General features: G+C 34.3%; 3 protein-coding genes across 3 annotated transcripts; 1 reads left to right on the top strand and 2 right to left on the bottom strand.

The window, feature by feature from the left end:
* Positions 1-588: 588 nt before the first annotated feature.
* Positions 589-4,432, bottom strand: KVR01_000576 (uncharacterized protein). Its single transcript, XM_044791944.1, has 2 exons — positions 3,204-4,432; positions 589-3,145 (listed from the first exon to the last, which is right to left on the bottom strand). The coding sequence occupies exons 1-2, from the start codon at positions 4,186-4,188 to the stop codon at positions 1,128-1,130; spliced, it is 3,003 nt and encodes a 1,000-aa protein (XP_044650525.1). The 5' UTR covers positions 4,189-4,432; the 3' UTR covers positions 589-1,127.
* A 9,083-nt stretch (positions 4,433-13,515) lies between these two features.
* Positions 13,516-16,301, top strand: KVR01_000496 (uncharacterized protein; the record flags this gene model as incomplete). Its single annotated transcript, XM_044792885.1, has 4 exons — positions 13,516-13,863; positions 13,914-14,352; positions 14,411-14,756; positions 15,446-16,301. Exons 1-4 carry the CDS (start codon positions 13,708-13,710, stop codon positions 16,299-16,301), a joined length of 1,797 nt encoding a protein of 598 aa, XP_044650445.1. The 5' UTR covers positions 13,516-13,707.
* Positions 16,302-16,640: 339 nt separating this feature from the next.
* On the bottom strand, positions 16,641-17,936 carry KVR01_000217 (uncharacterized protein; the record flags this gene model as incomplete). The annotated part of the gene is made up of 3 exons (XM_044788635.1): positions 16,641-17,262; positions 17,293-17,366; positions 17,886-17,936. 3 exons carry the CDS (start codon positions 17,934-17,936, stop codon positions 16,641-16,643), a joined length of 747 nt encoding a protein of 248 aa, XP_044650166.1.
* Positions 17,937-18,114: the final 178 nt, after the last annotated feature.

Here is an 18,114-nt window from a genome sequence, read left to right as displayed (position 1 = left end):
TCCTTATCGTGTTAACCAAACGACATCCATGAATGTCACCTCTACAAACGGATCCACCAGCTTCGTCTCATCAGTCAATGTTTCCAGGCCAACACCCAGCAGGCTCTTCTTTCATCTATCTAGGTAGCTAGAGATCAGAGATTCAAACCTAAAGACACAGAGGGACGCCCATATGACCTTGTCCAGTGTGACAAGCTCCCATCAGAGGCCATTGGAGGAGGTAGTTCTGTGGGTAGTCATGTAGGAGGTAGTCAATTTGGAGCTTACCCTATAAGACTTGTAGATGACAAGGAAAGGAGCGCCCTCCTTGTTGATGTGTGTCAATCTCTGGCATCTATGTCTTCATCTGACAACAATGACTTTGCCTTTGGGTCAACGCCCTAGACTTGGGGGGGAGAAAGCATTTGCCATGGACTGAATCCAATGAAGTCCCAGCAGCTTGAGGTGCCTGCCACGTCATGACTATGACATGATCACCAGCACAAGTCAGGCCGGCCAGAGCTCGTGAAAGAGATTTCCTCACTCATGGACAGAGGCTGCAGTAGACATCGACCAACCAGTCTCCACACAAGGGGCTCAAGAAAAATGTCATGAAAGACAAGAGAATTAGTGTAGCAATAATGGGCTGTCTAATCCGCACATAAAACAATTCCACAATTTTTCTCTCATGTGCACCCAGTCCCTCATGACAAGACTTTTCCTGCGCCACCTATCATCAACAACGCCATGGTCGTGGAGAAAAAAGCTCAACAACAAAATTCTGGCACCAAAAAACCCAAGCCCGTCAAGGCTCTCAAACCTGCAGCTTCAGAGAAAATATGTCAAGCTACCGCCCACTCCAAGTGGTTTCGTTTCTAATCCCCATACATTTCAAACCTATGTATCACCTACCGCTCCCAGCCCCGCAAGTTCTTCGCAAAAAGCATCTGCTCCCACGCAAGAAGCCGCGTGTCAAAAGGATCCCGCTTATGAACACCACCACGAACATTCTGAGGGAGCTTCACGGGGGCGATCGCTCCCAAACGGGGCAGCATGGACGGCCGCCGGGACCGCGGCGCCGGAGCCGTCGCACCGGCCGGGCGGTCCTGCCCCGGCGGCGGTGACAGGGGCCCGCCTCCGCGGGCCCGCTAGCCCCGGTCGTCGATCAGCTCCAGCAGCGTCGAGACGGGCTGGGCCAGCACGCGGTTCTCGGTCATGATCTCGTGCAGCCGGGGCAGCACGACGCGGAACAGCCGCTCGTTCCAGCCCCGCGCGCCCTCGGGGACGCCCTGGCGCTCCTGCTCCTCCAGGAGCTGCTCCTGCGCCTCCGTCTTGACCACGTTGCGCGCGATGTTGCGCAGCACGAGCACCGCGCTGAAGGGCGTGCCGGCGGGCTGCAGCGGGCCGTTGGGGTTGCGCTCGTCGCGCGCCGTCATGGTCTCCTCGAACGTCAGGGTGAGGGACTTGGCGGGGACGAAGTGCGCGCGCTTGACCCTCTTGTTGGGGTTGGCGGTTGGGCTTGGCCCGCTGCCGTTGGAGGACGCGCCGTCTGAGGCGACGTTGCTCTGGGCCGGGGTGGCCTGGGGCTCGAAGTTCTGCTGGACGGCCATCAGGTGGGTCTTGACGTGCGACATGAATGTCCCGAGGGGTGCCTTGCCATCGCCGGTGAGCTTGTGACAGCCCGCCCAAAGACAGCGGTAATCCCCTTCCTTATTGAGGTACTTGCCATCCTTGTCGGGCTTCTCATGGACGTGTGCCAGCAGGATGTGCTCGTACATCTTCTCTGCGTTGGCGAAGAAGTTGTTGCACTTCTGGAACTTCTGGCCCGGATTCATCGGCAGGGTCCAGAGACAACGGAAATACTCCCTGCCGTCATCATCGGGGTCTACGGGCCTGGTGCGAGCTCGGATTCCCTTGATTATGAACTTCTGGTTCGTTCCATTGGGCGCCTTGATGATTTGCGCGCCGGCGGTGGTCCACACATGGTTCACGTTCCTAATGAAATCCGCTGGTGAGATCATGGTCTTGCCGATGTTAACCAATCGACTACTAAATGACGATTGGTAGGCGGTCCAAATGGCAATTTGCGTGATGCTGGCATCAGTGTCTTCTTCGAAGAGACACCGAAGCCACATGTAGCAACGCTCAGGTTCCTCCATGGACAGCAGGCGTTCCTGAAGATCTTGCGGTAACGGTGCGACCTCCTCGCTGTACGGTATGCGTACCTCGGGCTTGATTATCTGGTCCTTGACGACACGCTTGGCCCCATGCGAGAGAAGACGGACCAGATGTTTGACCAGGCTTTCAGGCTTGTCTGGCTTTGTCGCTCTGAACCTAAGCAGAGTCTCGATGTTGGACACCACAGCCGTATATTGATACAGGAAGTCAAGACAGGCATCCAACAGCTCGTCATCGTTCAACATGAGCCAGTCGATGATGTTCTCGAGGATATGCAGGGGAACGTCGCCGAGCTTGTTGGCTTCTGCCAGGTTCATTGATATGCGGCCAAGAGCCCGCAGAGATGTCAGGATCTGGCCACGGTCGGTCGACATCAGCTGAGCGAGGAGTGAGCGGTAGAGAGGGTCGTCGGCACCGAGATTAAGCTCAGGGGTGAGCTGTTCCGCAATGTCCAGAGCACAATGCTTTAGTTCCACAGTGTTGTCGCCAGAGGGCAGGTGAAGAATGATGCACAAGAGGTCCCGAAGTATTGGGAAGTCGGCCATCGACTCGCCGTTTTCCCGAAGCATGAGCATATTGCGAATGGCGAGAGAGGCCTCCGTGATCAACACTATCTGGTCGGCGAAATAGGCGGGCTGTAGATGTTCCTGTCCAGAGCGAGGTTTCAGCTGGCCGATACGCTCGATGATATCCGCTGTGCCATTGACACCATCCAACTCCCCGATGTCGTCGCCGTCGGCCTCCGGGTCGTAGGATATCGTGAAGTTGACATCCCAGAAGAGACTGCCGACCTTGAGCGCCATTTCCACTAGGCCTTCTGCCAGCCCCGGAAAGGCATCGAACTTGTAGCGGTCACCTCTCTCATACGATATCTTCAAGAGGTGGTGCAGCGCAAACGACTGTTCCTCTGGTATTCCGGACCGAAGGGCGTACAGGCATCTAGCGTAGATATTCGGGCCGTCGAAGGGAGATTGTTGTACCGGCAGACCTAGACGCACAGCGGCGATCAGCACACAATTTAAGATAGAAGATAAGGTTGGACTTACTGCCTGGCAAGGGGGCCTGGCGATTGGCCATTGAGGGCGCAGGGTCCGGCACACGCCTCGCTTTCATGAACTTTGCCGGCGCATTTGACGGAGTCTCGACGGGGCGCAGGGGCAGTGGCACATTTGCTGGCAGTCGAAACCTCTCGACGGTTGCAGATTGGTACTCGTAGCTCTGGGGAGTGAAACTTGCGGAGGCACCACCACGAACGATGTGCGGCTGGGGAACCTGGCCAAGGGGGGCATGTGCCATCTGGTGTGAGGGCATACGGTTGGTGCCTTGCATCTGGCTGTGGCCATTGCCCTGCGAGCTTGCGTGGCCATGGCCATGGGAAGTATGGGAGCCTTGTGGGGTCGAGGAAGCACCGTGATGCTGCGCCGATGAGTGACGTGATGGGCGTGTCGGGCCAGTCTCTGGCTGGAAGATGACCCTCTGAGGCGGGGCCTGGCGCAGACCTCTGGCAGCACGGCCAGTGCTGGGAGGCTCCTCAGGTCTGCTCTCGCGGGCGGGTGTCCCATCATCACCAGAGGGCGCAGGGGAGTTCTGGGTGGAGGTATCACGGCGGTCCTTGGGTTTGAAGTTGCTGAGTGTCCGGGTCAGGAGGGAACCGCCCTTGGCTGATGTCTCTTCGAGGATCTCGGGAGGTGGGGGGGTCTTGTTGTGGACGGTGCGGATCTCGTAGGCGGCGAGGTTCTTGTAGTATGCTGTCTTGAGACTGAAGGCGGCCGCAGCCTCGTTACTGGCCCGGATCCCAAGCTCTGCGCAGACCCTGCGCCAGGCCAGCTTCTCGTCGGTGATCCTGTCGTAGCCGCCGCTGTTGACGACATGGTTGAATATCTTCAGAAGGTCGAGTTGGTACGGGGTGATCTTGGGCTCCGGGTCGAACCTAGTGCCTCTCTCGGTGTGGAATTCTTTGAGCTTGTTGATAAACTCCTCGTACTCGGGGGTGCGATCGATTGCATGCTCGGGGGGGCGTTGGGACACCATCCTGGCCGACTCTGCCCACAGAGCGCGGGCGAGGGAGCGCGGTTTCGGGTGCTGCTGACTGGCTGGAAAATCAGGACAATTGTCGCGATTGACAGCTCGGATAAGCCCTGGAATATGGTGAGTCTGCTAAGATTACACACCACTTCGGCTTAGCGACGCGCCTGGGTGATGGCAGCCGAGCTGGTCGCAGTGCAGGTGCGGGCGCAGGTACGGGTTGACGATGCACGCTGGATGCAGATGGAGCTGGGCTGGGTCGTCGCAAATCAAAAAGATGCAGGCTGGCAGCAGCAGGCTAGGGGATTTTTGGACCGGCGACGCACGGACCACATCTACGTAGTAACCCAATCGTTGTCAGGGAGTACGAAGTAAGTAAAGGGGGTGCATTTGTTTCTTATTCTCTCTAAGTTTCTATTTAATAAGCTAGAGGCTGAGGATTCCTTAAGAATACTCTATAAGGGTTTGTATATTGTTTTGATACTGTTCCTTCCTAACAACCTACCCCCCTCTAAAAAATATTAATACCCTTATTAATTAAAAATATTTATTTAAATCCTATTCTTACTTTTCTTTATTAATTATAGTATAAAATAAAATATTTATATATTAAAAATTAAAAGTATTTATAATAAAAATATAATATTATTAAAATTTTATTAGTTAAATATTAAAAGCTTTAAAATTATAAATATTAAAAGCCTTAAAGTTATAAATATTAAAAGCTTTAAAGCTATAAATATTAAAAGCTTTAAGGCTATAAATATAGTAAAATTTTATTAATTAAATATTAAAAGCTTTAAAGTTATAAATATAATAATATAAAATATTTAAATATTTTATATTATAAATATTTATTATTTAGAGTTTAAAATACTTTATAGAAAGTATTATTTAAAGTTTAAGTTATTTAGTTTAATTTTTAATTTCTTTATTAATTATTATTAATAATATTTTCCTTATTATATTTAATAGCTTTATTTTTACTTTTATTTTATATAATAGTTTTAATTTATTATTAAAGCTTTATAATAAATTTATATAGATTTTAAGTTTTAATTTATATTTATATTATAAGAATTTAAAAGTATAATTTATAAAAGTATTATATTTTTAAAATTTAGTTTAATTTAATAACTTTATAATTAAAAGAACTTTTAATATAATTATTTTTAAAATTTTTAATATTTTTTATTTATTAAAAGTTTATTTTATAATAAAAGATTTATTTTAATAATATAAAGAAGTAGATTAAAGGCTTTAATTCTTTTTTCATTTTTAACTTTAATTATTATTTATTTAACTTTATTTAAAAGTTTTTATTTATTTTTATATATTTTATATTTTTTTATATTTTTTAATAAAGTATTAATATAGTTTATATTAATAATAAAGCTTTTTATTAATAAGATTTATAATTAATATAAATAATTTTATTCTATTATTTATATTTAATAAAAATATACTTTAATTAAATAATAAAAAATTAATAAAAGTTATAATATAAAGTATAGATAGCTACTTTAAAGAAGAGCCCTTTATAAATAGGTTATTCTTACTATTAAGTACTATTATTTTTAAGGTTTTTAGAGCTTTATTATTAAGGTTAAAACTAATATTAATAAATACCTTTTATTTTATAAACTTCTTTAAAGGGACTTTATTTTTCCTTTTAGTTTTATTTTCTTTTAAATTTAATTTTATATCTTTTTTAAATCTTTTAAATTATTTAAATTTATATTTAAATCTTAAATAATTATATTATAAAATAATATATTAAAAATTATAAATTAAAATAAATAAGGCTTTTACTTTTAAGGTAGAGTTATTTATCTTAAAACTATAAAATATAAAAAATATACCTTCTTTTAAAAACTATATTAATAAGTTTATTATAAATATATAAATATTAATTAATTTACTTTCCTTAATAATAAATAATTAACTTTAAAAATAATTATTTAAATCCTTTTATATAAACTAAATAAAAATAAAGGTATTTACTATTAGGTTAAGTTACTTTTAATAATTTTTTATTTTTTAATATTATTAATAACTTTATAAAAGTCTTTTATAATAATTATAAAGCTAATTTAGTTATTCTATTAAATAATAGTTTTAATATTTTTAAAGTAATTATTAGATTAGTAAGAGCTATTTATACTTATTAAAAGGCTTATTTTTTTAAATAGTTAAATAATTTTTAATTAGTTTTTATTCTTTTTAATATTAATATTTTTAATACTATAGGGTTATTATTTAATAATAAAAGGATTTTCTTTTTTAATATTTTCTAATACTTTATTTAACCTTATATTAGATAATTCTAATACTATTTATCTACTAATAATATTTAAATAAAAGAAAAATTATTTAAAAAAGAAATTTTAAAATCTTAAATAATATAAAAATTATAAAATAATAAATAAAGGCCTACTTTTTTATTTTATTTTTAGAATTTAAATAGTTATTATTATAAAAGGTTATTAATTTTTATATAATTATATAAAAATATATTAAATAATTCCTAAACTTTATTATCTAATTATATTAAGGTTTTTATTTTATAACTTAAATTTAAAATTAATATATTTAATAAAATATTTTATTTTATTTATTAATAGGCTTTATTTATTAAATATTTATTTTTGTAATCTTTTATATAAATTAGACTAATATTAAAATGTTTTATTTAAATAGGTTTATAGAATATAATTTTAAATAATTAATTAAAATTATATTATATTAAAGCTTTTATATTTATAGAAAGTTTAGTTAGTATATTAAATAGTTAATTTATTTAATAACTTTAAAAGGGTTTATATATTAAGGATTATATTTTTATTTAATATTTTATAAAATGCTATAACCTTTATATAAATAGAGAAGTACTTTATTTCTAATATTAAAGAATTATATAAAATATTACTAATTATAGTATTATTTAATAGTTATATTTATTAATATTAAAGTATTATATATTTAAATATAATTTTAAAAGATTTAAAATTAATATAAAATTTAATTTATAATAATATTAAGTATATTATTTAATATAAAGCTTTTAATAACTTTATTTAAAAGTAGTTAATAACTTAAGATTTATTATTATAAAATTTAAATTATATTTATAATAGAGCTTTTAATTATCTATTAGGATTATTTAGACTATAAATAAAGTATTATAATATTAATTTAACTATTTATACTATTTATTTAAACTATTTATCTATTTATAAATAATATACTATTATATATAAGAGCTTTATTCTAAAAGTTTCTATATTATAAACTAAACTTCTAATAAGAATTTTAAAATCTTAATCTATTAAAATAACTTTTAAATAACCTTAATTACTATAAAGTAAATACTATAAAAGTTTAATTATTTATTTCGTTACCTTTTATATTACTTTCTAAAATAAATAATAATTCCTTAAAAATTTATAAATAATTAATAAAATTATATTAAATTTATTTAACTTTATAATAAATAGTTTAAAAATAAAATTTATTATAATTTAATAATATAAATAGAGTAAATTAAATATAGATTATAAATTACTATATATTTTATAATAATAAATATTAAAAATAAAGTATTATAAGTAATATTAAGTAAACTTTTATAATTTTAATTATAATTATTTAATATAATATAAGTAAAGAAATTTACTAAATTAAGTATAATTATAATAATTTTTAAATATATAAGCTTTAAAATATTAATAATATAAGAGTAAAAGATATAAAAATATAATATTCTATTTTCTATAAAAGTCTTTTAAATAAAATTAAAATAGACTTTAAAAATAAAATAGCTTTATTTTTACTTAAAATATTATTTTAATTAATTATATTAAAAATTTTAAATTATTATAGATCTTTATAATACCTATCTTTTAGATATTTTTAAAATTTTAAAGATACTTTAATATATACCTATCTATTTTATAGGTCTTAATTAGATAGGAATAACTATATAATTATATTAGCAGTAAAAGTCTAGTATTTTTCTTTATTATTAGATAAAATTTTTAATTTATTTAAAGTATTAAGGGTAGTTTTATTTAGGAATAATAAATATAATAATATATTTAAAATAATATTTTTATTTAAATTTATATAAAAGTCTACCTTAAAATTACTTATATATTTTAAAATATAAATTAATTTTTATTATTAATAAAAGTAACTATTAAATTTATAATATTTAATTATTTAAAAATTAAAAATTATAAAATAATTTATATATAATATTAAATAATATTTAAAAGTTTAATTTAATATTTATATTTTTAAAACTTAAATATAATTAAAAATCTTTATTTTAATTACTTAATATTAATACTTTATATTTAAAAGTTTAACTAAAATATAAAATTATCTTAATTAAAATTTATAAAAGTATATAATAATATAATTATCTTTTATTAATTTTAAAATATTATTATTTTATTATAATAAATTTAAACTTTAATTTCTAATATAAATATATTAAAATTAATAAATAGCCGCTATTTTATATTAAAATATATAATAAATATAAACTTTAAAAGGTTTAATTTAACTATTTTAAAGAAAGTCTTCTAATTTATTAAGTAGTATAAAAGAATTTAATTTACCTATTACTATTAAGCTATCTTTCCTTATAGTTTCTTAATAAAATTTAAATAAAAAATTTATTTTTAAACTTTTAATAATCTAATTTTTATACTAAAAGTAGAATATTATAATATATATACTTAATAAAGCTAATAAAATATTTAAAGTTCTTTAAAAATTTTAAAACTTAAAAGCTATAATAATATATAATTACTTTAATAATTAATAAACTAAAAAGTCTATATATCTACTAAATACAACACTTATAGGTATAATAAAAAAGACTTTTAAACTTATAATAATATTTTATTCTCTTAACTTTTATAAACTTAACTAATATTATATAAATAATCCTTAAATATACTATTAATTAAAATAATAATATTATCTAAATATACTTTCCTTTTATATTATTAAAGAAATAATTTATCTATTATTAAATATAAATTAGGCTATTATAATATTTTATAATTATATATTTAAAAGTAAACTACCTTTAGGTAAATATTATAATAAATATTTATTCTAATTCTAAATATAATTACTATTAATAGAAAAGGCTATAATATTAAATATTATAATATATTTTATATTTATAATTTTAATAAAAATATTATTTTAATTCTTTATAAAATAGGTATTTATAAAGGCTATTTTATTAAGGCTTTAAATATTAATAACTATTTATCCTTTTAAATACTATTTAATATTAACTATTAAATAATAAAATAAGAAATAAAAGAAAATAAATTACTTTATTTTTAATCTTCCTAATATTTTAAAGTTTTATAAAAATATTATTTATTACTTTTATATCCTTTAATATTATAAAATAAATATAATATTTCTTTAAAATTAAGTTTTATTAATTATCTTATAAATAAACTTTAAACTATTCTTCTTTAAAATATTTATAAAACTATTATTAATAAATATATTTTATATTTTTATTAAAAACTAAAAACTTATACTTATTTTTTAAATTAAAACTAAAAAATATTTATATTAATAATTAAGTAAATTAAAAATTACTTATATAAATAAATACCTTTTAGGTTAGTTTTAAATAATTATAAAAGTAATAAAATAATATTAATATTATTTTATATAAAATAAATATAATATTATAAATTTATAAAATAAAAGTATTTTATAAATATATTATTAGAAATTATAATTAAATTATTTTATTTATTCTAAATAATAATAAAAGTAAGGTAAATATTTATAAAAGTGTAAAAATATTAATATATTAAAAATAAATATAAAATTAGATTTTATATTTTATTTAAATATAGTTTATATTAAATAAATAGCTAAGCTATAAAGTAAAATAAAATAATAACTTCTATAAAAATAAAAACTTTAACCTTTATAAAGTAAGTTTACTTTTTTAGTTATATTAAAATATAAATATAATATAAATTAATATTAATATATAGTTTTAAAATAAAAAATATTAAAACCTTTAAATCCTATAATATTTATTTTAAAGAGTATATTTATATAAAAATTATTAATAATAAAAACTTTATAAATAAAAAAGTAACTATTATAGTTTTATAATTAATATATATATTTAAAAATTATAAAGATATAATTATATAATTAAAAGTCTTATAAATATTTATTTTAATCCTATATAAATATAATAAAAATATTTATTTATAAAACTTAATTTTAAATAATTCTATAATAGCTATTTCCTATTAACTATAATATAATTATATCTAATATCCCTATAAATATTTAATATATTATTATTTAAAAGTAAATAAAAAATAAAGATAAGTTTAAAAAAAAACTAAATTTTATACCTAATTTTAAATCTATCTTTACTAAAAATTTAATAACTTTTACACCTCTAATAATACTTATAATAACACTAAAATCAATTAGTTTTTATTTATAATTTTCCTACTAACCTATTTAATATATTTAGAAATATATTATTAAAGTATAAATTATTTTATAAACTTTATAAAAATAATAATAACTTTATTATCCTTTTATATTATAGGTAATTTATTCCCTTTATCCCTTTAATTAAAACTATTAAAAATAAAAGTATAAATATAATTTATTAATATATTATAACTATTAAAATATTAATAATAATAATAATATATTAATAATAATAAAATTATAATTTTAAAAACCTAATATTTTAATATTTATATTATTTATTATTTAAAAAGTTTTTAAAGGATAGTTAAAAGTTATAAAAATAGCTTTTATAAAAATTCTTATTAAAAAATTTTTAAAAAATTACTAATAAATAAATATATTAAGTAGCTTTATATAATTAATAAACTTATTATAGTATACCTATTAATACTAACCTTATTAATTTTATAAATTTCCTTTTATTATATTAAGCTTATAAAATAAAAAATATTAACTTTTAATATAAAGAATAGTTATAAAGTATTTAATTATTATTAAAATATTTATTATTATTATTTATTTTATTATTAATATTAAGTTATATATTAATTTAATAGTATTTATAATTAACTATATTTAATATTTTATATTTAACTTTATTTAATTAAATAATTTAAAACTAAAATTAATTTAAAGGTTAAAATTAAAATAAATATTAAAATTAATTTAAATATTAAATTAAATTAATAATATATAAATAATTAAATTATAAAGAGAATTAAAGTAGTTATATTTAAAAATACTATTATAACTATTAATATTAAAGTTATATAAATAAATATTATAAAATATAAAATAAATAATTTACCTTTATAAATAAAAGTAAATTATTAAATATAAATAATAAACTAAAGGAATAAAAGTATTATTTAATTAAATTAATAATTATACTTTTATAATTATAAATAAAATTAAAAAGTTTATAAGCTTTATATCCTTATTAAGTTTAAAAATTTTAAATTTAATTTTTAAAATAAGTAATTTAAAGGTAGTAATAAATTAAATAAAGAGTTTTATATTATAATATCTTATATTTAAAATAATTATTTAAAAAAAGATAATATTCTTTTATTAATAATATTTTATAATAAAAATATTTTATTTTAAAAGTTATTATATTTAAATAAAACTTTATAAAGTAAGTTTTAAGCTTATTATAAATATCTTTAATATTTACTATTTTAAATATAATATAATTATTTTTATTAAAATATAAAAGTATTATTTTAAAATATTTTTAAAAGATATTATAATTATATTTAATAAATATTATTTATAAAATAAATTTATTTTAAATACTTAAAATATTTAATAAAGTAAAATATATTAAAATACTTTATAATTTTTTATTAAATTAAATATTAAAATTAAAATCTTTTATAAGTAAAAATATTTAATATTAACTAAATAAAAGATAAATAATTATTATTTTTATTAACCTATAATAAAGGTTAAAAATAAATTTATAAAATGAAAAATTTATTATAATTTAAACTATTATTATTATAAAATTTTAATTTTAAGTTTATTAATTATTTATTATAGCTTATATAAGTAAAATTATAATATTTTTAATAATAAAGGAGTTATATTAAAATCTTTTATTAATAATAAGGTATATTAAAGTTAAATTTATTATTTATAAAATAAAAGTTATTTTTCTTTAAATAGTATTTTAATAATAAGTAATTAAAAGTAAATTTAAAAAATATTATTAATAAAAATTTTAAGATATAATAAATTTAATATTTATTAATATATTAATAATTTATAAGTAGTTAATAATAATAAGGTATTAAAAAGTAATAAATTAATAATAAAAAAGTTATATTTTATTTAAATATAATTTAAAATCTAATTAATAAAAGCCTTTATTAAGTTACTAAAAATTAGAAAGGTTTTTATTTTATTAATTAATTTAGTAGCTATTAAACCTTTTTTAGAAATTAGATTTTATTTATTAAAAAAGGTTAGAATAAATAAATATATTTAAAATTAGTGTTATAAATCTTTATAATATAAGTAAATTTTAATAGTAAGTAAAAGTAAAATAATTATTAAGCTTAAAGCTAATAAACTTTTATATTAGTTAATTTTAAAGCTATTTAATAATAAATATAAATATATTAATATTATTAATAATATTTTAAAAAATAAAACTTTATTAAAAAAGAATAATAGTTTAAAATTTAAAATTTAAAATAAAGCTATTAATATAATAATACTTAATGTTTAACTATTATATTTAAGTTAAGTTATTAAAAAGTATAAAGTAAGTAAAGAAGGTATATTTATTTTTTATTCTCTTTAAGTTTCTATTTAATAAGCTAGAGGCTAAGAATTCCTTAAGAATACTCTACAGGGGCCCGTGCACCGTTCTGGTACTATTCCTTCCTGACATAATCGGTAGCCTCAGGACCGACCCCTACAGCTAACTGCTTCCACCGATAAGCATCCAAGTCAACGGCCATATCAGGTATGTATGTACCTAGGTACCTAGGTACTTATGTACCTGTGTAACTGGGTGCACTTGTAATCTGCCAGACCTCAGCTCCTTCCCACCGTCCGTTTTCCAATTAGAAGCCACCGTAAATCGAGGGGGCGGAAGGTGTAGCTGCTTCCTTCCAGCTCTATTGAACATGCAGGGCTGCAACGAGTGCTGGGAGGGCATTTGTCCTCCTGGTTGCCCGTTCCCCACCCCCACAACTTCAATGGTTCTGACCTCCATCACTTCATCATCCACCATCCAGGCCTGTCAACCTCTGGTAGCAGCCGTTTACTGTGGTTCTTGACAGACAGCCTGCCGCTGACACTGAATACCACCATCAGCAAGACGACAGCCTCCGATCGAAATTGTTACCGTCGCATCTTGGCTCCGCTCGGCACCTTCCAGCCTATCCCGTCCGTGCTTCATCGATGAGGATCTATCCCCAAATGGTTTGAAGCCCAAAACACACTCGTTCCGCCGGAACAATGGCCTCAACGGGCAATAAAATCCATCGCCTGGGTCTGGGCCGTCTGGTTGTTGAGGGCAAGGTCCAATCCATCGTTCGGGCCGCCACTCTCACGCTCAAGGACGAGAAGTCCGAAAAGCTGATTGTCCAAGTCCATATTGATGGACACACATTGGTCAGTGGGAGATTGCTCCATTTCTACACTGATCACTAACCACTTGTCAGGCACAATGGGACCTTGTCATGTTGAGGGAGCGGAACCTGTTGGACGAGAAGTTCTTCTCCGTCACCGAGCAGAAGATGCTGCAGCTAACGCTGCCCTTGTTCGAACCGGATGGAAAGAAGGTCGCAACAAGGAAGACGATTCAACTCTTCATCCTCACCGCCAAGGACTTTCGTACAGCTGTCGAGTATTTTTCCACCAACGCAGGAATGCAGCATTGTCATATCAAGCAAGTGTTGCAAGATCTCAGGGGCGCCAATGTCCCTAATAAGCCTGCACCCGTCAGCAGGCCTCGGCAATCGACTGGCATGTCCCTCATGAGACCACCTACAGCACCTCCCATGCGACGACCCCAGAGCCAAACCTCTGTCCCCCCACCGGTCAGATACAGTCCATTGCAACCTATCTACAGGCCACAAACTGCGAGACCAAGCCTGACACGTGATCCTGGAATTTCTTCCCAAAGCCCATCAACTCCGGGTCCCTTTGTCCCAGTCAGCAGACGACCTTCATCGCAAGGGCTTGGCTACTTGTCAAATTCAACGGTGGGTCCTCCAGGCCGTCGTAGGTCTTTCATCCCTGGTGAATTCAGCTATCGTCAACCGATCTTCGACATGGATCATGATGGGGGCAACTTTGGAGACACGGAGCCACTGTACGATACTCAGGCTCATCCTGAGTCCATGGGCAGCCACCCTCATCCAAATCCTTTGCAATCTGGCGCCTGGAGACCTCTGCCATCAGGTCCCCAAATCAGGGCAGATTTTGGCAATGTACACGATGGGCGTTACCATAACCCCTTTCCAGGCCAATTTGCAGGCAATTCGGGCCAGACCCTACCCTCAGCACGTCGCACCACCAGCACCACAACTTACCCGTTTGGAAGGCGTCGATTATCTCCGCCGCACACTATCAGACCCACATCTCGATCTTCTACATTGTCAGACCGTGGGGTGCCCATTAGGATTCAGGTGGTAGACCCTCCTGGTGAGCCCGAATACGCCCGCTGGAGCATTGGTCCCAAGATTCGATGGGAATTCACTTTATCTCTTCTCCCGACAACCAAGATCTGGGAGCTTTGCCTCCACGCTGCAAGCTACATAAGTCGTGAGTACCAGGAAACTGTGGATGGCAGTAAAATGGAAGCACGGAGCCAGGAAGGAACTCCTCTCAGGCCTCATGACAGCCTCTCAGACGAGACCCTGCGTGGGCAAACAATTTGCTTGCTTGAAGGCAAACCCTCGAGTACGGCGCAACATCTGCATTCGGACTGGAGATCAGAGGCGAGCAGACTCGACGAAGCGCGCCCTGCGTCTCCTCCAAATCCTTTTCCCCTTGGCATCGAAGATGATGATTGCGTACCACCACCTCGCCAACTACCTTTCCGTGTTGTCACTACACCCGCTCCACCAAGATCTTCGAGCTCGATACCTGCCCGCCGGCCAGCTCTCAGCGAGAGAACAGCTTTGATGAACGCGAATCCTCGGTCGCGTCCAAACCAAAAACCGGTACAACCGGCGAGTCGCGAGTTAAGGAAGAGAGCAGTTGCCTCGAAACAGCCGAACAGTAGCCAGGAGCACCTCGCACACAACACGAGAAGACCGGCATCGTCAGCTAGCGGCAGAAAACTTGACTCGGCGACAGAAACAGCCATTTCATCTGAGCCTCAGACCTCAGAAAAGCGACCTGAGACTTCACTAGGCATCAGCCGTAAGAGGAAGGCGCCGTCTGGTGATACGGGAGTGTCTGCAGCAGTGCTGCCAGTCGTTGATAAGTCGAGCACAAATGAGCCTTCGGGAAGGTCTTGCATGGGCTGTCGCAACAAGAAACGGAAATGCGATCGATCAAAGCCAGCTTGTGGCCCATGTCGGAAAGACAAGAGGCCTTGCACGTACCCGAACATCCCACCTACCACAGGCCATAGCTTCAAAAAGCCATCCAAGAGCGCGGGCTCCGACACCGACTCTCATCCGATGATTGTCAGGGACCACCACGCACTTGCGTCTCTACCAATGTTGTCAGATGCCTCGACTCAGACTAATCACGCAACAATGTCCAGAGATATCGGCACTCAGTCGCAAGAATTTCCGCGCGCCAATCAAGACATAGAGATGAAAGATGTCGGAACAGACCCCTCCAATGTGTACACTGATGCCTGCGCGGAAACAGACAGGTGTGATGACGTATGGGTTCCTGTCTCGCAATTCGCACAACTGGTACTGTGGGCCAGTGATCAGTACATGAGGAAGGTTCATCAGGCTGCTGAAATTCTGAGGACAACTGATCCATCTCAAGATGACTACAAGGACAAGGTTGCCCAGGCTGCAGTATACGCAGGGCAATTTATGGATGAGTTCCGAGACAAGTACGCGCAAACTTTGGAGAGGTGACGGAGTGGGCACTAAATCGGCTGTAGTCTGTGAAGTCAAACTTCTCGGTAGATGGCCTTATATCACAGGCGTGTGAGCACTCGTTTTCAAATTCTTTGCTCATATTGGCAGTATAGAAGCTTTTGCTGGCAGATCAGCCGCAACGTCAAGGAGGCGCTACAGTGCTTCCAAAGAATGGGGTATGGTCTGGGAGGCGACTGTGCCACAACGCTTAGTTCCTGATGTTTTCCAATGACATTGTTAAATTACTATGCACGTGCTTGAACGTCGGGCCGTGAAATGTCGACCCGGGGGGTTGTGGATGTGCCAATTTCACCCGTCAGCCCATCAAATCGACAGCTACAGGGACCCCAAAGCTGCAATCCCGGATCTTGCCTTCCCTGACCCATCCACCAAGAGGTTATCCGCACAGCTAGACCCCAATCCCGCGTTGCCGATCCACGCAGGCTCCCAGTAGTAGACACCCACGCCACCCTTGACGGCCCTCACCACGTCGCCAACGCTCTTGAGCCAGGTGGCCTGGCCCGCCTCGCTCTTCGGGATGCTGGACGCGTCCGAAGGGAAGGCGTACTGCGGGTTGGGGCAGCTAGCAGGCCAGTTGGTCTCGGCGACGACGATCTGCTTGCCGTAGGCGGAGGCGAGCTGGTTGAGCGAGCTCTTGAGGTTCGCGAGCGTGGCCTGGGCGTTGTAGAAGGGGTAGTACGAGACGCCGATCATGTCGAAGTCGGAGGCGACGAGGGGGCCCTGGCCGAGGACCTGCTTGTACCACCACGTCTGGGTGCCGGCGTCCCAGCCGTTGTCGAGGTGGATCATGATCTTGGGCTTGGGGGACAGGCTGCTGTCCTTGATGCCCCAGGCGGCCGAGTGCAGCAGGGCGGCGATGTTGTACCACGACGAGGTGCCGCCCAGGGGCCAGAGGAGGCCCGTCCGGATCTCGTTGCCGATCGAGATTATCGAGGGGCTCAGGCCCGCGCTCGCGTAGGCGTTGGACACCTGGAGGGTGTAGTTGTAGACCGTGTAGGTCAGCTTTTCGATTGTCGAGTCGTCCCAGGCGGCGGGCGCGTCCTGTTGGTGGTGGCTCGTGTTAGTGATGTTCTACATATTGGATGGCATGTGTGTACGGCTTCTCATCTTCATCCTGTGGCTGGCTGGGCTTGTCTTACTTGGTGTGATGGGTCGGCCCAGGTGTCGCTGAGGTGCAGGTCCAGGTACAGGCTCTGGCCGGCCGCCTTGGCCCGCTTGGACAGCTTCAGGTTGTAGTCCAGGTTGTAGTTGCCATCGTTGGGGTTGACCCAGAACCTCTGGCGGACAGAGTTGACGCCGGAGGACGACAGGATCTTTTCAAGCGGCGTGGTGACGCCCCCGGTGGTCTTGTACGTCTTGCCTTGGGCTTCGAGCATCAACAGGGATGAGACTTTGGTATGTCAGCGGATCGGCTTTCTAAGTAGGAACGATTCGAGCTAGTCCTCCCGTGAGACGACCTGACAGGCCGTCTCGTAGAGTAGACTCGCCTGAATAGGAAATTAGAAAAGAGTTGTGTCACTTACTGTCAGCCCCTTTGTAAGTGATGGTGTCTCCCAGCACCAGAGACGGCGCCAGGAGCAACGAGAACCAGCCTGCAACCTTTCCGAGCATCATGATGTGAAGCAGAGAACATCGCAGAAGAGATCAACGACCGCCTGCAAAGTAGGACATGGCTCGCTATTATTATGTGACGAACTGACGTTCGTCTCATGTGAGCGAGAAGCGACCGCCAAGCTTTTGGCACATGTGCGAGCCAATATAGACCGAGGCGGAAGGGTCCGAATTTCAA

This window comes from Diaporthe batatas (assembly GCF_019321695.1).
Source record: "Diaporthe batatas strain CRI 302-4 chromosome Unknown Contig00001, whole genome shotgun sequence".
Lineage (NCBI taxonomy): Eukaryota > Fungi > Ascomycota > Sordariomycetes > Diaporthales > Diaporthaceae > Diaporthe > Diaporthe batatas.
The sequence above is the reverse complement of the archived record's forward strand: the minus strand, read 5'-3'. Positions and strand labels throughout refer to the sequence as shown.